This window comes from Cheilinus undulatus, linkage group 13, assembly GCF_018320785.1.
Source record: "Cheilinus undulatus linkage group 13, ASM1832078v1, whole genome shotgun sequence".
Lineage (NCBI taxonomy): Eukaryota > Metazoa > Chordata > Actinopteri > Labriformes > Labridae > Cheilinus > Cheilinus undulatus.
In genome coordinates this window covers 49,961,115-49,982,057 of record NC_054877.1, presented here as the reverse complement: position 1 = coordinate 49,982,057, position 20,943 = coordinate 49,961,115, and the positions used below count along the sequence as shown (strand labels likewise).

The window sequence follows — 20,943 nt, the reverse complement described above, 5'->3', positions numbered from 1 at the left end:
TGGACTAGAGGATGGACTAGAGGATGGACTGGAGGATGGACTAGAGGATGGACTGGAGGATGGACTGGAGGGTGGACTAGAGGAAGGACTAGAGATGGACTAGAGGATGGACTGGAGGGTGGACTCTGGAGGGTTGACTAGAGGGGGGACTAGAGGATGGACTGGACGGTTGACTGGAGAATGGACTGGAGGGTGGACTGGAGTATGGACTAGAGTGTAGACCAGACGATGGACTAGAGGGTGGACTGGAGGGTTGACAAGAGGATGGACTGGAGGATGGACTAGGGGATGGACTAGAGGGTGCACTGAAGGGTTAACTAGAGGATGGACTGGAGGGTGGACTAGAGGGTGCACTGGAGGGTTGACTAGAGGATGGACTAGAGGGTGCACTGGAGGGTTGACTAGAGGATGGACTGGAGGATGGACTGGAGGATGGACTAGAGAATAGACTAGAGGATGGACTAAAGGGTTGACTAGAGGATGGACTGGAGGATGGACTAGAAGATGGACTAGAGGATGGACTAGAGGGTTGACTAGAGGATGGACTGGAGGATGGACTAGAAGATGGACTAGAGGATGGACTAGAAGATGGACTAGAGGATGGACTGGAGGATGGACTAGAGGATGGACTAGAGGATGGACTAGAGGGTTGACTAGAGGATGGACTAGAGGAAGGACTAGAGATGGACTAGAGGATGGACTGGAGGGTTGACTAGAGGATGGACTGGAGGATGGATTGGAGGGTTGACTAGAGGATGCACTGGAGGGTGGACTAGAGGAAGAACTAGAGATGGACTAGAGGATGGACTAGAGGGTGGACTGGAGTATGGACTAGAGTGTAGACCAGAGGATGGACTAGAGGGTGGACTGGAGGGTTGACTAGAGGATGGACTGGAGGATGGACTAGGGGATGGACTAGAGGGTTGACTAGAGGGTGCACTGAAGGGTTGACTAGAGGATGGACTGGAGGGTGGACTAGAGGGTGCACTGGAGGGTTGACTAGAGGATGGACTGGAGGGTTGACTAGAGGATGGACTGGAGGGTGCACTGGAGGATGGACTAGAGGATAGACTGGAGGGTTGACTAGATGATGGACAGGAGGATGGACTAGAGGGTTGACTAGAGGATGGACTGGAGGATGGACTAGAAGATGGACTGGAGGATGGACTAGAGGCTGGACTAGAGGATGGTCTGGAGGATGGACTAGAGATGGACTAGAGGATGGACTGGAGGGTTGACTAGAGGATGGACTGGAGGATGGATTGGAGGGTTGACTAGAGGATGCACTGGAGGGTGGACTAGAGGAAGAACTAGAGATGGACTAGAGGATGGACTGGAGGGTGGACTGGAGGATGGACTAGAGGGTGGACTGGAGTATGGACTAGAGTGTAGACCAGAGGATGGACTAGAGGGTGGACTGGAGGGTTGACTAGAGGATGGACTGGAGGATGGATTGGAGGGTTGACTAGAGGATGCACTGGAGGGTGGACTAGAGGAAGAACTAGAGATGGACTAGAGGATGGACTGGAGGGTGGACTGGAGGATGGACTAGAGGGTGGACTGGAGTATGGACTAGAGTGTAGACCAGAGGATGGACTAGAGGGTGGACTAGAGGATGGACTGGAGGATGGACTAGGGGATGGACTAGAGGGTTGACTAGAGGGTGCACTGAAGGGTTGACTAGAGGATGGACTGGAGGGTGGACTAGAGGGTGCACTGGAGGGTTGACTAGAGGATGGACTGGAGGGTTGACTAGAGGATGGACTGGAGGGTGCACTGGAGGATGGACTAGAGGATAGACTGGAGGGTTGACTAGAGGATGGACAGGAGGATGGACTAGAGGGTTGACTAGAGGATGGACTGGGGGACGGACTAGAGGAAGGACTAGAGATGGACTAGAGGATGGACCGGAGGAAGGACTAGAGGAAGGACTAGAGATGGACTAGAGGATGGACTGGAGGAAGGACTAGAGGAAGGACTAGAGAGGGACTGGAGGGTTGACTAGAGGATGGACTGGAGGATGGACTAGAAGATGGACTGGGGGACGGACTAGAGGAAGGACTAGAGATGGACTAGAGGATGGACCGGAGGAAGGACTAGAGGAAGGACTAGAGATGGACTAGAGGATGGACTGGAGGAAGGACTAGAGGAAGGACTAGACATGGTCTAGAGGATGGACTGGAGGAAGGACTAGAGAAAGGACTAGAGAGGGACTGGAGGGTTGACTAGAGGATGGACTGGAGGATGGACTAGAGGATGGACTAGAGGATAGACTGGAGGAAGGACTAGAGGAAGGACTAGAGAGGGACTGGAGGGTTGACTAGAGGATGGACTGGAGGATGGACTAGAAGATGGACTGGGGGACGGACTAGAGGAAGGACTAGACATGGTCTAGAGGATGGACTGGAGGAAGGACTAGAGAAAGGACTAGAGAGGGACTGGAGGGTTGACTAGAGGATGGACTGGAGGATGGACTAGAGGATGGACTAGAGGATAGACTGGAGGGTTGACTAGAGGAAGGACTAGAGAGGGACTGGAGGGTTGACTAGAGGATGGACTGGAGGATGGACTGGAGGATGGACTAGAGGATAGACTGGAGGGTTGACTAGAGGAAGGACTAGAGAGGGACTGGAGGGTGGAGTCAGACCAGGGTGGGACTTTCTCACTATAACAGTTTAATCCGAGAATTCATGACTGTGATCTCAGCCCAGCTTTTACTTTGAAACTCCAGCCAGAGGAAGTGACGTATGCGGAAGCTCTGCGTCATCGCAGCAGCGTCCAAACATCCAGACAGAGAGCTGAGGAGGAAAACGCTGCGGGAGAAAGTTCGGGACGAAGCTGCGGGGTCTGAGGCACGAGGGGGCCGGAGGACAGCTGTATGGCGGTGACGGTTACCGCGGTACGTTCATGACGTCACCGCCGTTACGGTAACACTGCCTCTGACGGAGAGATGCTAGGCTAATGCTAACAGCAGCTATGAAGCTGTCTGAGCAACTTTAACAGCAGCGATTTCAGCGGACGTTAACGGAGACAGGCAGAGGTCTGAGGCAACCAGAATCTGCAACTTCCTTTAGACCAGGACCAGGAAGATCCGGATTAGTCCTGACCCGGTCTGAGCTGGACTAAAGTCCAGATTCTGGTCAATCTGACGTCTCTAACGGCTGTTTGCTACCATGGCAACTAGAGTAGAATCAGAGGCAACCAGGGTTGGCAATTTCCTAGGCAATGAGCAACAGTTGCACAAAATCATTGACAACTTTTGGAGTCTAGAGCCTGTCCATTCTTGTTGACATCACGGCAACAAAATCGATGACCAAGGCAACAACTCTGGGCAATTTCTGTTTCTAAATGATCAGAAATGCAGCCGTACTCCTAAACTCTGTCATTATTGCACAATAACGTTGGAAACAGCCAGATTCTTGTAAAAACCAAACAATATCATCATCAGTTTTTGTGCTTCTCTCTGTCTTTGAACAGGAGTTAAAGGATTGCTCTGTCTCAGGATAAAGATTTAAGAGTTAGTTTCTTTAGGGTTAGGGTTAGGGTTAACCCTGCTTCTGCTGCTCAGTAAGGGTAAAGGTTAGGGTTAGGGTTAACCCTGCTTCTGCTGCTCAGTAAGGGTAAAGGTTAGGGTTAGGGTTAACCCTGCTTCTGCTGCTCAGTAAGGGTAAAGGTTAGGGTTAGGGTTAACCCTGCTTCTGCTGCTCAGTAAGGGTAAAGGTTAGGGTTAGGGTTAACCCTGCTTCTGCTGCTCAGTAAGGGTAAAGGTTAGGGTTAGGGTTAGGGTTAACCCTGCTTCTGCTGCTCAGTAAGGGTAAAGGTTAGGGTTAGGGTTAGGGTTAACCCTACTTCTGCTGCTCAGTAAGGGTAAAGGTTAGGGTTAGGGTTAACCCTGCTTCTGCTGCTCAGTAAGGGTAAAGGTTAGGGTTAGGGTTTACCCTGCTTCTGCTGCTCAGTACGAGTAAAGGTTAGGGTTAGGGTTAGGGTTAACTCTACTTCTGCTGCTCAGTAAGGGTAAAGGTTGGGGTTAGGGTTAGGGTTAACTCTACTTCTGCTGCTCAGTAAGGGTAAAGGTTAGGGTTAGGGTTAACCCTGCTTCTGCTGCTCAGTAAGGGTAAAGGTTAGGGTTAGGGTTAGGGTTAACCCTGCTTCTGCTGCTCAGTAAGGGTAAAGGTTAGGGTTAGGGTTAACCCTACTTCTGCTGCTCAGTAAGGGTAAAGGTTAGGGTAAGGGTTAGGGTTAACTCTACTTCTGCTGCTCAGTAAGGGTAAAGGTTAGGGTTAGGGTTAACCCTGCTTCTGCTGCTCAGTAAGGGTAAAGGTTAGGGTTAGGGTTAACCCTGCTTCTGCTGCTCAGTAAGGGTAAAGGTTAGGGTTAGGGTTTACCCTGCTTCTGCTGCTCAGTAAGGGTAAAGGTTGGGGTTAGGGTTAGGGTTAACTCTACTTCTGCTGCTCAGTAAGGGTAAAGGTTAGGGTTAGGGTTAACCCTACTTCAGTAAAAAGACCTCGGTGTTTAAATGTGTTCTAGAGCAGTGATATCTTGTACACATATAAACAAAGAAACAAAGAAACAGAGAAAGACTAAATTGTGTTGATTTATTTATTTATGTATGTATGTATGTATTTATGTATGTAGGGTTGTGATGCATTTTCCTGCTGTGACCACAGGGGGGGGGCAGTAATAGGCTTATTAATACTATAGGTTAACCTGAAGGTGATCTTGTCTGTCTACCTGTTGATGATGTCATCAGGGAGGGCCGGCTCTCAGCATGGAGAATGGACAAAGCAGCACCACCAAACTGGGCCTGCCGCCGCTCACCCCCCACCAGCAGGAGGCGCTGCAGAAGGTAAAGAACAAACACAGTACATCCTGTTTACTCAGTCTTGTTTCTGTGTCTGATCTGTGATTGGCTGTCTCCTGTCTGCAGGCCAAGAAGTACGCCATGGAGCAGAGCATCAAGAGCGTCCTCGTCAAACAGACGCTCGCCCAGCAGCAGACACTCACCAGCCTGCAGGTAACAGTTCACCTGTCTGCAGGTAACAGTTCACCTATCTACAGGGAACAGCTCACCTGTCTACAGGGAACAGCTCACCTGTCGATGGGTAACAGTTTGCCTGTCTACAGGTAACAGCTAACCTGTCTACAGGTAACAGCTCACCTGTCTACAGGGAACAGCTCACCTGTCTACAGGGAACAGCTAACCTGTCTACAGGTAACAGCTCACCTGTCTACAGGGAACAGCTCACCTGTCTACAGGGAACAGCTCACCTGTCTACAGGTAACAGCTTACCTGTCAACAGGTAACAGCTCACCTGTCTTCAGGTAAAAGTTCACCTGTCTACAGGTAACAGTTCACCTGTCTACAGGTAACAGTTCACCTTTCTGCAGGTAACAGTTCACCTGTCTACAGGTAACAGTTCGCCTGTCTGCAGGTAACAGCTCATCAGCCAGCAGGTAACAGCTCACCTGTCTGCAGGTAACAGCTCACCTGCCGACAGGAAACAATTTACCTGTCGACGGGTAACAGTTCGCCTGTCTGCAGGTAACAGTTCACCTGTCTACAGGAAACAGTTTACCTGTCGACGGGTAACAGTTCGCCTGTCTACAGGTAACAGCTCACCAGCCTGCAGGTAACAGATCACCTGTCTACCGGGAACAGTTCACCTGTCTGCAGGTTACAGCTCACCTGTCTTCAGGTAACAGTTCCCCTGTCTGCAGGTAACAGTTCACCTGTCTACAGGTAACAGTTCACCTGTCTGCAGGTTACAGCTCACCTGTCTTCAGGTAACAGTTCACCTGTCTACAGGTAACAGTTCACCTGTCTACAGGTAACAGTTCACCTGTCTGCAGGTTACAGCTCACCTGTCTTCAGGTAACAGTTCCCCTGTCTGCAGGTAACAGTTCACCTGTCTACAGGTAACAGTTCACCTGTCTGCAGGTTACAGCTCACCTGTCTTCAGGTAACAGTTCCCCTGTCTGCAGGTAACAGTTCACCTGTCTACAGGTAACAGTTCACCTGTCTACAGGTAACAGTTCACCTGTCTACAGGTAACAGTTCACCTGTATACAGGTAACAGCTCATCAGCCAGCAGGTAACAGCTCACCTGTCTTCAGGTAACAGCTCACCTGCCGACAGGCAACAATTTACCTGTCTACGGGTAACAGTTCGCCTGTCTGCAGGTAACAGTTGAGTGAACACCTTCACCTGAGTGTAACCATGAACTTTGACCTCACAGATACACTAACAGGTATCCACTTATAGCCAACTATAGCCAACACAAATATAGGGAGAAAGCACCCAACATCCCCAGCTTCACCAACATTCAGTCCTTTGCCTTTGAATATGTCATCCTGTAAGCATTTGCTAGGCTTTACAAGGACGTGTCTTTCTTTTGAGCTTAGCAAACATTCCATCCTTGCTCTCAGATATGATGTCATTCTTTCAAGCTTAGCAAACATTCCATCCTTGCTCTCAGTTATGATGTCATTCTTGTAGGCTTAGCAAACATTCCATCCTTGCTCTCAGTTATGATGTCATTCTTGTAAGCTTATCAAACATTCCATCCTTGCTCTCAGTAATGATGTCATTCTTTCAAGCTTAGCAAACATTCCATCCTTGCTCTCAGTTATGATGTCATTCTTGTGTCTGCAGGTAACAGCTCATCAGCCAGCAGGTAACAGCTCACCTGTCTGCAGGTAACAGCTCACCTGCCGACAGGAAACAATTTACCTGTCGACGGGTAACAGTTCGCCTGTCTGCAGGTAACAGTTCACCTGTCTACAGGAAACAGTTTACCTGTCGACGGGTAACAGTTCGCCTGTCTGCAGGTTACAGCTCATCAGCCTGCAGGTAACAGATCACCTGTCTACCGGGAACAGTTCACCTTTCTGCAGGTTACAGCTCACCTGTCTGCAGGTAACAGTTCACCTGTCTACAGGAAACAGTTTACCTGTCGACGGGTAACAGTTCGCCTGTCTACAGGTAACAGCTCACCAGCCTGCAGGTAACAGATCACCTGTCTACCGGGAACAGTTCACTTATCAAACATTCCATCCTTCCTCTCAGTTATGTCACAAACATTCCATCTCAGTTATGATGTCATTTTTTTAGCTTTTCAAACATTCCATCCTTGCTCTCAGTTATGATGTCATTCTTGTGCTTAGCAAACATTCCATCCTTCCTCTCAGTTATGATGTCATTTTTGTAAAGTTATCAAACATTCTATCCTTGCTCTCAGTTATGATGTCATTCTTGTAAGCTTATCAAACATTCCATCCTTCCTCTCAGTTATGATGTCATTCTTGTAAGCTTAGCAACCATTCCATCCTTACTCTCAGTTATGGTGTCATTCTGTTAAGCTTATCAAACATTCCATCCTTGCTCTCAGTTATGTCATTTTTGTAAGCTTATCAAACATTCCATCCTTCCTCTCAGTTATAATGTCATGTTATTAGCTTATCAAACATTCCATCCTTGCTCTCAGTTATGATGTCATTCTATTAGCCTAGCAAACATTCATCCTTGCTCTCAGTTATTATGTCATTCTTGTAATCTTAGCAAACATTCCATCCTTGCTCCAAGTTATGATGTCATTCTTTTAAGCTTGTCAAACATTCCATCCTTCCTCTCAGTTATGATGTCATTTTTTTTAGCTTATCAAACATTCCATCCTTGCTCTCAGTTATGATGTTATTTGTTTTAGCTTAAATAAACATTCCATTCTTGCTCTCAGTTATGATGTCATTCTTTGCCTTATCATATGTCATCCTGTAAGCATTTGCTAGGCTTTACAAGGACGTGTCTTTCTTTTGAGCTTAGCAAACATTCCATCCTTGCTCTCAGATATGATGTCATTCTTTCAAGCTTAGCAAACATTCCATCCTTGCTCTCAGTTATGATGTCATTCTTGTAGGCTTAGCAAACATTCCATCCTTGCTCTCAGTTATGATGTCATTCTTGTAAGCTTATCAAACATTCCATCCTTGCTCTCAGTAATGATGTCATTCTTTCAAGCTTAGCAAACATTCCATCCTTGCTCTCAGTTATGATGTCATTCTTGTAAGCTTAGCAAACATTCCATCCTTGCTCTCAGTTATGATGTCATTCTTGTAGGCTTAGCAAACATTCCATCCTTGCTCTCAGTTATGATGTCATTCTTGTAAGCTTATCAAACATTCCATCCTTGCTCTCAGTAATGATGTCATTCTTTCAAGCTTATCAAACATTCCATCCTTGCTCTCAGTTATGATGTCATTCTTGTAAGCTTAGCAAACATTCCATCCTTACTCTCAGTTATGGTGTCATTCTGTTAAGCTTATCAAACATTCCATCCTTGCTCTCAGTTATAATTTCATTTTTGTAAGCTTATCAAACATTCCATCCTTGCTTTCAGTTATAATGTCATTTTATTAGCTTATCAAACATTCCATCCTTGCTCTCAGTTATGATGTCATTTTATTAGCTTATCAAACATTCCATCCTTGCTCTCAGTTATAATGTTATTCTTGTAAGCTTATCAAACATTCCATCCTTGCTCTCAGCTATGATGTCATTCTTTTAAGCTTATCAAACATTCCATCCTTCCTCTCAGTTATGATGTCCTTCTTGTAAGCTTAGCAAACATTCCATCCTTCCTCTCAGTTATGATGTCATTCTTGTAAGCTTAGCAAACATTCCGTCCTTGCTCTCAGTCCTGATGTCATTCTTTTAAGCCTATCAAACATTCCATCCTTCCTCTCAGTTATGTCACTTTTTAGCTTTTCAAACATTCCATCCTCGCTCTCAGTTATGATGTCATTTTTTTAGCTTTTCAAACATTCCATCCTTGCTCTCAGTTATGATGTCATTCTTGTAAGCTTAGCAAACATTCCATCCTTCCTCTCAGTTATGATGTCATTTTTGTAAAGTTATCAAACATTCTATCCTTGCTCTCAGTTATGATGTCATTCTTGTAAGCTTATCAAACATTCCATCCTTCCTCTCAGTTATGATGTCATTCTTGTAAGCTTAGCAACCATTCCATCCTTACTCTCAGTTATGGTGTCATTCTGTTAAGCTTATCAAACATTCCATCCTTGCTCTCAGTTATGTCATTTTTGTAAGCTTATCAAACATTCCATCCTTCCTCTCAGTTATAATGTCATGTTATTAGCTTATCAAACATTCCATCCTTGCTCTCAGATATGATGTCATTCTATTAGCCTAGCAAACATTCCGTCCTTGCTCTCAGTTATGATGTCATTCTTGTAAGCTTAGCAAACATTCCATCCTTGCTCCAAGTTATGATGTCATTCTTTTAAGCTTGTCAAACATTCCATCCTTCCTCTCAGTTATGATGTCATTTTTTTAGCTTATCAAACATTCCATCCTTGCTCTCAGTTATGATGTTATTTGTTTTAGCTTAAATAAACATTCCATTCTTGCTCTCAGTTATGATGTCATTCTTGTAAGCTTATCAAACATTCCATCCTTGCTTTCAGTTATGATGTCATTTCTTTAGCTTAACAAACATTCCATCCTTGCTCTCAGTTATGATGTCATTCTTGTAAGCTTATCAAACATTCCATCCTTGCTCTCAGTTATGTCATTTTATTAGCTTATCAAACATTCCATCTTTGCTCTCAGTTATGATGTCATTTTATAAGCTTAGCAAACATTCCATCCTTGCTTTCAGTTATGATGTCATTCTTCTTAGCTTAGCAAACATTCCATCCTTTCTCTCAGTTATGATGTCATTCTTGTAAGCTTAGCAAACATTCCATCCTTGCTCTCAGTTATGATGTCATTCTTGTAAGCTTAGCAAACATTCCATCCTTGCTCTCAGTTATGTCATTTTATTAGCTTATCAAACATTCCATCTTTGCTCTCAGTTATGATGTCATTTTATAAGCTTAGCAAACATTCCATCCTTGCTTTCAGTTATGATGTCATTCTTCTTAGCTTAGCAAACATTCCATCCTTGCTCTCAGTTATGATGTCATTCTTGTAAGCTTAGCAAACATTCCATCCTTGCTCTCAGTTATGATGTCATTCTTGTAAGCTTATCAAACATTCCATCCTTGCTTTCAGACTAAAGTGGAGTTTCTTTGTGACTGAAGAACATAAACATTACAGTCAGATCTAACCAGTCTATGTGTTGGCGTTGTGTTCAGGTCGCGGCCCAGCGTCAGAGGGCTCTGATTGGTCGTCTTGATCTAACCAGTCTATGTGTTGGCGTTGTGTTCAGGTCGCGGCCCAGCGTCAGAGGGCTCTGATTGGTCGTCTTGATCTAACCAGTCTATGTGTTGGCGTTGTGTTCAGGTAGCGGCCCAGCGTCAGAGGGCTCTGATTGGTCGTCTTGATCTAACCAGTCTATGTGTTGGCGTTGTGTTCAGGTAGCGGCCCAGCGTCAGAGGGCTCTGATTGGTCGTCTTGATCTAACCAGTCTATGTGTTGGCGTTGTGTTCAGGTCGCGGCCCAGCGTCAGAGGGCTCTGGCCATCATGTGCCGGGTCTACGTTGGCTCCATCTACTACGAGCTGGGAGAGGACACCATCAGACAGGCCTTCATTCCCTTTGGACCAATCAAAAGCATCGACATGTCCTGGGACTCTGTCACCATGAAACACAAGGTCAGAAATATATGGCTGCTTATCCTCACGGTCTCTGCTTCCTGCTAGCCCTCTTCCTGTCACTTCCTGTCCTCTGTTCAGGGTTTTGCCTTCGTGGAGTACGAGGTCCCTGAGGCGGCTCAGCTGGCTCTGGAGCAGATGAACTCCGTAGTCCTGGGGGGCAGAAATATTAAGGTGAACCTGAACATGGTCTTTATCTCTGAACAGATCCATCTACTGATCTATTCCTGTCCTAGACCAGGGGTTCTCAACCTTTATAGCCAGGACCCCCCCAAAAAAACACCAGAGACTGGGGACCCCAAAATAAAGGTGCCAGGGAAATCAGTTATAGGTGGCAAAAAAAATAGATAAAAATGGCAAATATGGCTGTAAAAAGTGGTGAAAAAGAAGTTAAGATGTGGCTGAAATTGCTTTGAATTTTCAAAAAAGGGTTAACTGAGACACAAAAAATTGGCAGAAATTGGTAGAAATTGGTTAAACTAACAAAAATGGGCATATCAAATGGTAAAATGGGGTCAAATGGGAAAAATAGGGTGTAAAAAGTGTTAAAAGGGGTTAATAGTAGCAATAACAGAGGCAACATTTAGCCTAAGTGGCAAAAACAGGAAGAAAAAAAACAGGGAAAGAGTTTAAAACTGACAAAAATAGGTTTAAAAATGTGTTAAAATTGGTGGGAAAAAAATCATGAAAATGGGTTAAAATTTGACAAAATTGGTGTAAAGTGGCAACAGTGTATTTCAAAAAAAATTCTTAGTTTTTTAAGGCATCTGGAGCCCCCCTCTCAGTGTCTCATGACCCCCAAAGGGGTCCTGACCCCAAGGTTGAGAACCCCTGCTCTAGTTGAGCATATTTCACCATCTTATCATCAAAATACCGTTTGATAGCAGGTTTTCAAACCTCACAGGCTCATTTACTGCAACCAGCGATGAGGCCGCCCATAGATCAGCAATAGAACGGACACAAAGAAACACTGCATTTTAAACTCAGTTCTAACCTGTACGAACTATCTCTGTGATCATAAAGACTCTCATTCACCAACAGTTCATCTCTAACGCTGTCTGTCCTCTGGGTGCAACTTCTGAAAGAATGGATGGAACTGGTGAGGAGTGAGGGAAACCCCGCCTACTGCCAGGCTCCACCCTCTTTTTCAAAAGTTACCAACTATGGAGTACTGTTTGAAAAAAGTGGAGGACAAAAGGCCCCAACATCCCCAGCTTCACCAACATTCCATCCTCTGTCTTTGAAGATGATGTCGTCCTTTAAGGCAGTGGTTTTCAAACACCTAAGGTTAAACCAAAATCTGAAGGCATACCATATTTAAATCGATACTAAATAGAGTTTTGAATAATGTTACAGTCAAGGTGGCCCATAAGGAGAATTAAAGGGGAGAGCTTTCTGGGGCCCAGACAACTGGGGGATCACGGAGATGGCAAGAGTGGGCAAAAAGTGGCAAAAAGGTGGCAAAACAGACCACAAGTGGCAGAAAAGTGTCAATAGGGGTTAAAGTTACTACAGGGTGGTAAGAAGCGGTTAAAAGTGATGGGAGAAAATGGCAAAAAATGGCCAAACAATAGCAAAATTGTGCGAAAAGGGAAAAAAAGATAGCAAAAATGGGTTAAATGTGGTAAAAAGTTCTGAAAAAATTGCAAAAATGGGTCAAAAGCAGTAAAAGAAGTGGCAAAAATGGGTAGAAAAACTGAATAACTTGGTTGAAAATAGCACAAATTAATGACTTTAACACCAATTCAACCCAATAATGGCTGCCATGTTTTTCAGCTCTTAACAAGGTAACTGTTAGCCAGGGTGCTAGCAGCAATGCTACTGATCCAACACACACACTGATATCATCAATAAATCCCAACTGGGGAGGTCCCAGTCTCTGGGGTTTTACAGGGGTCCAGATCTGTGGGCAGACCTGGTTACAGTTCTTGCCGTACAGTTGTAGTAATAACGTACAGTACAAATCCCCACAGCACACCTAGACCTGCCTTAAGGCTCACTAGTGTGAGAACCACTGCTTTAAGGGGCCTGGCCTCATGGGGTTGGGGGGGGGGGGGGCAGGTTCCGACTTTATTCTAACAGGTTAATTTTTATAGCCGTCACTGTTTCTGTAGAGAAAAGTTTCCAGTGTTGTTTAACTTCTTCATCCTGAAGGTTGCCAATGTTTTTGTACAGTTTAGACGTGCAGGAGTTTTGAAAACAGAAGAGCTTGTCCAGTACGGGCCGTCTTAAACTGGTTTGTCGCGCTGGTATCCATCAGGATCAGGATTATTTGGTTTCTACTAAGTCTAAGGTCGTGTTCACACCTGATAGTCCGGGGACTCGGTCCGTTCTGGAACAGAAATGGCAGCATTGTTGCTCTTTCCTTTGGTTTGGTTCACATTCACACTGCTCTCTTTGGTCAAACGGACCAAACCGTCTGAACACCTACAACCTCTGCCCACTAGGGGCGCTGTCGCCACAAACAGCGACAAAGAAGAAAAGAAGGTATAAAACAAGACAAAACTCCTTCTGCCAGTCTTTTCTTCCACATAAACAATGAAAAAACACAGAATTTACGCTGTCTTGTGGTTTCTGGTCAACGAACCGCACCAGGGTTCGTTAGGGAGCGGACCGAGACCCCTGTTTCAAGCGGTCCAGAGTCCGCTTGCTTGGTCCGCAAGTTCAGTTTGTGTGAGTGTTCACACCACTCGAAACGAACCGGACTATCCGGGAAAACGGACCAGAGTTCGGTTAAAGGTACAGTGTGTAAAAATGGGACTATCAACATCTAACAGTCACTTCTCTTCTCTGGTGATAACTGTGGGAACCAGTGAAGTTTAAAAATCAATACATGCTTAACTGTTATTGGTTCCTTCTGTGGTGCCATAGAAACAGGCAAAATGCAAAAATCCAAGATGGCAGCGTCCTTAGAGGGGACCCTCCCTATGTATGAATAAAAGGCTTATTCTGAGTTCATTTAAAACATAAATTTAAAAAATGTGTTATCAGATGTCAGCACTAATTTAGATCAATCTACTTATAAATGTTATGTTTCATTTTAACCAAGCTTGTTTTGCTAAATGCTAATAGGCTAAATATTACACACTGCACCTTTAAAGCGGACCAAACAGCTCTGGTGTGAACGCGCCCTAAGTTGACAATGTTTTTGTGCAATTAAAACAGCAAAAGAGGGCGCCGCAGATTTGATTGAAACAAGTTTTTTTTTTAACCATTGCCATGGAATATAACAAGAACCAGTTTCATAACATATTTTTTTGTTGCCAGTGTTTTTGTTTTTCAGGTATTTCATGACTGAAACAGGAAATTGTCCAACATTGGTTGGAATTCTACCTCCTGTTCTCTGTTATTGATTAGTTGCCAGTGTTTCCTGTCAGAAATGATGCCGATGTTTTGGTGAAATTCAGACCGTCTGAAGGAGTCAACGTTGACATGACGCCCTCCGTCTGGTCTTGCAGGTGGGCCGGCCCAGTAACATCGGTCAGGCTCAGCCAATCATCGACCAGCTGGCGGAGGAAGCGCGTGCCTTTAACCGGATCTACGTGGCGTCGGTCCACCCCGACCTCTCTGACGAGGACATCAAGAGCGTCTTCGAGGCCTTCGGGAAGATCAAGTCGTGTATTTTAGCGAGAGAGCCGACCACGGGGCGCCACAAAGGTTACGGCTTCATCGGTGAGCTCAGCGGTTAGCATGAGCGGACAGGTGTAAGGGCCTGTATGGGTGGAGTCTTCCTGATATTGACGGCGGTCTGTCTGTCTGTAGAGTACGAGAAGCCGCAGTCGTCTCAGGACGCCGTCGCCTCCATGAACCTGTTTGACCTGGGGGGTCAGTACCTGCGGGTGGGGAAGGCCGTGACCCCGCCCGTGCCCCTCCTCACACCCACCGCTCCAGGAGGCCTCCCGGCCGCCGCAGCCGTGGCCGCCGCTGCCGCCACGGCTAAAATCACCGCTCAGGTAAGTGCCGAGTCCCGTCCACCAATCACAGAGCTGGAAGTTTGACTGTAGACCCTAAAGAGCTGGTTCTTACTCCGTCCAGGAGGCCGTGGGAGTGTCGGTGCTCGGAGCTCTGGCTGGACCAACTCTCCTCTCCCAGCACCTCGGAGGACTTCCTCAGGCCGTCATGGCCGCCCAGGCCCCAGGTGTGATCACAGGTAGGAGGAGCTAAAGAAGCTAAAGATGTTTTTCTTTTTTTTTTTTAATTTTCTTATTTTCTGTGCCAGAAACAACTTTGGTCCAGAGACCGGATTCTGTCCCAGACGGTTACAGGTTTCTGGCCAGTACCGGATCCTTAACTTTAAAATTCAGCGACAAAGGGAAAAAGAAACACTACATAAATATTTTAAAAGAAAAATAATAAAGAAAGACATAAAAAGAGATTAAAAGCAGCAAATAAAACCCAGAAAAGATCAGGGTAACTTTTTATAAAGCTGAAACGTTCCAATAAAAAAAATAGAAAGTTTTGAATTGAAACTCCTGAGGATCTGGCTGATATTTGAACCTTCGTGTCATCATTGTAGTCTGATGTAGGGAAGTGGTGTCATGGTTTAACTGGTGTTGGATTAACTGGTGACAGACTAGAGTTATCAGTGAGGACATGAGGTGGCGTGGAGCATTGTTGAAGGTCAGTGGAGGATTTAAAGACTTCCTCCAGGAACCAGAGCCTCTAAATAAAGTGGACCGCCACTGCTGAGTTCATGAGCCAATCGTATTGACTGTTTGGTGGTGAGGGGGCGGGCCCAGCACAGGTACGTCCTACCGCTGAGTCAGGTAGCGTTCAGCTGTAGAGGAGAACGTTCTGGAAACTCTGAGCAGCGGCGCTTGGTTTAACCAGTCCTCCGTCTGCTCCAGGTGTGACGCCGGCTCAGCCCGGCCTGCCTCAGGTGGGACTCGTCAACCCCGTCCTGACCACGCCCCCGGCACCTGCCGCCATTTTTGGCTCCGAGGCGAGGAGGAAAGAGGAGGAGGAGGAACGACAGCAGGAAGCACCACAGGAGGGCGCCGTGGAGCCACTCAGCGAGCAGGAACACCTGAGCATCAGTGGCAGCAGCGCCAGACACATGGTGATGAGGAAACTGCTCCGGAAGCAAGAGGTAACCATGGCAACGATGCTGATAATAAACAGTTCTGATTATGATAGGAATTATTACTATAGCAACAATAATCTTCATAATAGTAGTACTACCACCATAATCATTACTGTAGTTTGGATTTATACAGAGCAGGGCTGTCAAACTCAAGGCCCGGGGGCCAAATCAGGCCTGTGGAACAGTTAACTCCGGCCCACAGGATGACCTGATATTTCTGTTCTAACTGTCCCATCAGTCTGAGGTCTGCAGATTTACTCAGGTATAAAAATGTGAACTTATCCTGATGATTTAAGATTTCCTCATTAAATCTGAAAAAGGAGTAAAAATATTTAGTTAAGAAGTCAGGAATGTGGGAGAAGTAATTAATTTGTGTTTTAATTTCACATTTTCAATTTAGCATCTCACAATCAGGACTCAAACTGAGGATTTTGACTTTTAATTTCATACTTTAAACATTTCAACTCATAATTTTGAGATTCTTTTAGATTCATAATTTACAATTTTAAGTGATTTTTTGACCTTTTTAACCAGTTATTTTGTATTTTATCTCATATTTAACCTCCTTACTTTGACTTCATAACCCCATAGTTTGACCTTTTAGACTCACAATTTAAAATTTTATTTCATGTTTTGACGTTTAATTTCATGATTACAAAATTAAATTCATATTTTGACCTTTTAAACTCATGATTTTGACTTTCTTTCTAATATATTTGCCTTTAAAAACATTATTTTTCTATTTAAATTTTATGTTTTGACCTTTTTGAACTAATAAATTGACTTTTCTCAGACTGTGAGCCTTTAAACTGATCTTTTTTACTTTCTAATTGTCAAAATCATTCATCATCAGTGCTAAGTTTTTGTTTTTCATATTTTATTTCTGGTGAAAACGAGGTTGACAGTTTCTGGTCAAAAAGGGGACCCTGTTAGCCCCTCAGGTTTGTCCTGAATCCAGAATCTGGCCCCTGCTGTGACTGAGTCTGACCCCCCTGAGTTACTTCAAACCTTGACTTTGTCCTTCAGCTGCAGAACATCAGTTTAAACTGTGTGCAGTCATTTAACAGCAGGTTTTAAAACACAGATGCTCAGTGCTGGTGTCCTCACTATTGACTGATCTTTACAGAATACAATGTTACCAACGTTTTTATGCAACAAAGGCAGAGTCCACCGGTTTATCTGCAACTTCTGATAAATAAAAACAAGGACGTGAAAATAGTTCTACTTGGATTTCTCTCATTGTTTCATTTTTAAAGAAATCCAAACATTGCCAATATTTTTGTGTAACACAGAAGAATCTCGACAACATCAGAAAAACTGAACCAAGAAAACCTCAAAGCAGAAAGTTTCCACAGTATCAGCAATAATCAATATCCTTTATTCTGAACTCAGATCTGAATATTGGCAATTTTATGTGCAATTAGAGGGTACACATCCTGGTTTTAGGGTAGTCAGAAATAAGAAGTTGCCCAATATTAGTTGCCTTGGGTTTCTATATTTTTGCCATGGTTTTAACCCATTAAAGCCTGAAAACATGAATAATAGCCAGAAAATTCTCATTTTTTGGAGCTGAAATGTTGATTTCACTTTCTACTGAAATCCCCAAACTCCATAGCAACTTTTAATAATTAAAATCAATAAACTGCTCAATACTGATTGCCTTCGACTTCTGTAACTTTAATCAATAGCAGTGGCTTTCTCTAGAACCTAAACATTGGCAACGTTTTTGTCCAATATAGACATCTTACAGAAGTTCTTCGGCAACTTTTGATTGAAAAACAAGAACTTGCCCAATATTGGCTGCTTTGAGTTTTTTTTTTTTGTTGCCATAGTCTTAAATTGCCAGTTTATTGAGAATCCAGAGGTTGCCAACGTTTTTGTGCAACACAGTAGAATCTCAACAACATAGAAAACAAGAAATGCTCAAAGCAGAATGTTTCCACAGTATCAGAAATAATCAGTATTCTTTATTCTGAACTCAGATCTGAATATTGGCAATTTTATGTGAAATTAGAGGGTACACATCCTGGTTTTAGGGTAGTTAGAAATAAGAAGTTGCCCAACATTAGTTGCCTTGGGTTTCTGGTATATTGCCATGGTTTTAAACAGCTGTTAATATTGTTTGACTTTGACAAAAATCAAAGGTGCCAATGTTTTTGTGCCATATAGACATGGTACAGAAGTTTTTCAGCAACTTTTAATAATCAAAATTAATAAGTTGCTCAATATTGTTGCCTTTGACTTCCATGGTTTTTAAAAAGACTCGCTGATATTAAACATTCATCAGAATTGTCGTCACAGTCTTTTGTTGTTGATATTTGTAGTTGCTGTGTTTTGGTGTTGGCGTTCTGATTTGACTCCGCCCCTCAATAATATAAATAACCATAAATGCTCTGCCCCTCCCCCTCCCGTCCTACCAGTCCACCGTCATGGTCCTGAGGAACATGGTCGGTCCTGACGACATTGACGACGACCTGGAGGGCGAGGTCACCGAGGAGTGCGGGAAGTTCGGCAGCGTGAAGCGGGTCATCATCTACCAGGAGCGTCAGGGCGAGGAGGACGACGCCGACGTCATCGTCAAGATCTTCGTGGAGTTCTCAGAGGCGGCCGAGATGAACCGGGCCATCGCCGCGCTCAACCAGCGCTGGTTCGGAGGACGCAAAGTGTCGGCCGAGGTTTACGACCAGGAACGATTCGAGAGCAGTGACCTATCGGCGTAGAACACGAACAGTCCCGTTCTAACACGTCTGTTTTTTAAATCGGTTTTCTTCTTCGTGTGTTTGTGAGGACCTAAAGGAGCACGGCGCCAATCTCTGTTTGACCTGTTTACATTCCTGCTGATTGTTTTCACCTTTTTTATGGATTTTATATCAAAGTCTTTAATTGTTCAGGTTCAAGACCAGTCAGTGATGCTAAAGCTAGCTGCTAACGCTACTAGGCCAGAGATTTACTCGCCGTTTAACCTTGTGGACACGTCCGGGTACATCATCGGAGGAGTTGTCAGTATTCCTGATGATCAGTGGCGTGTAACTGGAGGATAGCAGACCAGTGAACGCACCACAGTCACCACTGCCCGCACCGATACGATTCACCGGGTGTTGTGGTTTAACCAGCGACCGTGTTACCTGGTGACCCTCAGCTGAAAGAAAAAGCTAATAGGTTGTTTCCTGAACTCCCACATCCTGACAGTCTTTCCCTTTTGTTCACCGTCCTTGGTAACCATTAGAAAAGTGGGCGGAGCTAGAGAGGAGCGAGGGAAACCATGCTCCTCTCCAGCTCCGCCCACTTTTGTCAGTGGTTGCTAACTTTAGTCTACAGGCAAAAATAAAGAAAAAGGCCCCAACATCCCCAGCTTCACCAACATTCCATCTCTACCTTTGATGATGTCATCCTTTATAAAACATTCCATCCTTGCCTTTTGCATGTAGACCAGTTTAGGCCTGCAGTTCTCATACCAGTCTAACCAGTCTAGACTCCTCTAGACCATGGTCTCAGTCCTAGACTCCTCTAGAATCTGGTCTCAGTCCTAGACTCCTCTAGACTCTGCTCTCAGTCCTAGACTCCTCTAGACCATGGTCTCAGTCCTAGACTCCTCTAGAATCTGGTCTCAGTCCTAGACTCTGGTCTCAGTCCTAGACTTCTCTAGACTCTGGTCTCAGTCCTGGACTCCTCTAGACTCTGGTCTCAGTCCTGGACTCCTCTAGACTCTGCTCTCCCTTCATCAGTCTAGACCTGTAGTAGGAGGTCTGTAGGGCAAAGATTTTAGTGATCTGGACCCCCTCTCTCCAGGTAGACCAGGTCCTGTGGTAGTTCTGTAGAGGATCATAGTCAGCAGGTTTAGAGATGCTCTGATAACTGCAGCGCCCCCTAGAGGTCTAACGGACTCACTTCACTAGATGATCACTGATTCAGGACTGGCGTTCTGGACTTCCTGTCCCCAGGTCATTGGGTCATGTGACCTCACAGAAGCATGCTCAGCTAAGAGTCACCAGTTAGCACGGTAGCGGTTTGAACCGGTACACTGCTCCTGTCTGTTTAGTCTTTGAGGACGTGCAGAGTGGATCCACCAGGCTGGAGCAGCTGATGTAGTAAACAGGAGGTTGACCTTTGACCTTAAACAGCACAATGTTGACTGTGGGCTCACCGCTCGTTTGTGATCAAACTCCTTCAGTTTTCATTTTCCTGTAAACCAAACATTAAATCCAAACAGAACCTTTGTTTTTATCATGATCTCCTGAGGTCACCTGGTTAAACGAGCGTGTGCAGAAGACTGTGGTGATGCATTCAGGGACACTCTGTGATCTCCAGCTTTCTCTACAGAAATGAATCATGAGCCCGACCGCAGTCTGGATGTTGTTTTACCTCTGATTGTGTTTGATGTTCCTGAACGCAGCGCGCCGTCTCACAGAATCAGGCTGTGCTCACCGTTTCTTCTTCGTGTCGTCGTGACGTCCTCTGGACCACGGCGGTCTAAATGTCCGGCCCTTTTTGATACCACAGTTCAAACCAACACGTCTGCTGGTTTAACAAAGGATTAAAAATGACTAGAAGTCACCAAAACTACACCTGATGGATGAAACTAGAGGAACGAGTCCATCAGGAGCTGCAGAGAAACTCCTGCCAGTGTAAAGTAATGGCGGGGTCCCCCAGGGCAGCATACCGGGTCTCCTCTTTCTCACGTCAGGCTGTAGAAATGTTGGATTCTTTGATACCAGCTGTTTAAATAACATCTTAATAAGTGGTGGTATTAAAACCAGCAGAAGTATAAATCAGTGACGTGTGTTTGATCAGAACGGTGGAGAAGAGGAACAAACAGGAAAACCCCGGCGTGACGTCTTCAGGTAAAACAGGTCTCAGAGCTCTGGTGCAGTTTACGTCAACTTTTCTGTTGCTGATTTATTTCCATCAGAGCGAGGGCTTTTTAAGCCAGTAGTCAGTTTGATCCTGGAGATGGGGGGGGAACCTTCATCAGTGCTGGTCATGTTTTTGGGATTCTGACGGTTTTTAGGAGTTCACCTGCAACTTTGGACCACTGAACACAAGAAACTGCCCAAACTGGTTGCCTTGGACTGGGATCTTTGTTGCTGTGGTGTCAAACAGGCGTGAGCGTCGTTTGATTGTGGAATCAATTTTAAAGTTTTGTAGGGAAAGAAGTCAACGCTAAACACTGTTGGCGCGTTTACGGAGCCAGAATCCTCGCCAGCGTCCTCGCCAGCGTCCTCACAGGTCAGCACAGGTGTATTTATGTGT

The 20,943-nt window shown here is 45.1% G+C and overlaps 1 protein-coding gene across 2 annotated transcripts; it reads left to right on the top strand.

Moving 5' to 3' along the window:
• The first annotated feature begins 2,764 nt into the window (after window positions 1-2,764).
• puf60a (poly-U binding splicing factor a) lies at window positions 2,765-19,279 on the top strand. Of its 2 annotated transcripts, XM_041803020.1 has the most exons (10): window positions 2,765-2,899; window positions 4,751-4,846; window positions 4,928-5,014; window positions 10,449-10,610; window positions 10,692-10,784; window positions 14,069-14,282; window positions 14,373-14,563; window positions 14,646-14,760; window positions 15,458-15,699; window positions 18,114-19,279. In XM_041803020.1, the coding sequence occupies exons 1-10, from the start codon at window positions 2,879-2,881 to the stop codon at window positions 18,411-18,413; spliced, it is 1,521 nt and encodes a 506-aa protein (XP_041658954.1). In that variant the 5' UTR covers window positions 2,765-2,878; the 3' UTR covers window positions 18,414-19,279. The 2 variants fall into 2 exon arrangements, with proteins under 2 accessions (XP_041658954.1, XP_041658953.1); XM_041803019.1 differs by lacking the exons at window positions 2,765-2,899; window positions 4,751-4,846; window positions 4,928-5,014 and adding an exon at window positions 6,215-6,248.
• The last annotated feature ends 1,664 nt before the right edge of the window (window positions 19,280-20,943 follow it).

Coding starts and splice junctions, on each gene's coding strand:
- puf60a (XM_041803020.1), top strand. CDS start 2,879: ATGGCGGTGACGGTTACCGCG. Junction 10,611..10,691: donor CTGTCACCATGAAACACAAG/GTCAGAAATATA, acceptor TCCTCTGTTCAG/GGTTTTGCCTTCGTGGAGTA. Junction 14,283..14,372: donor CAAAGGTTACGGCTTCATCG/GTGAGCTCAGCG, acceptor GTCTGTCTGTAG/AGTACGAGAAGCCGCAGTCG.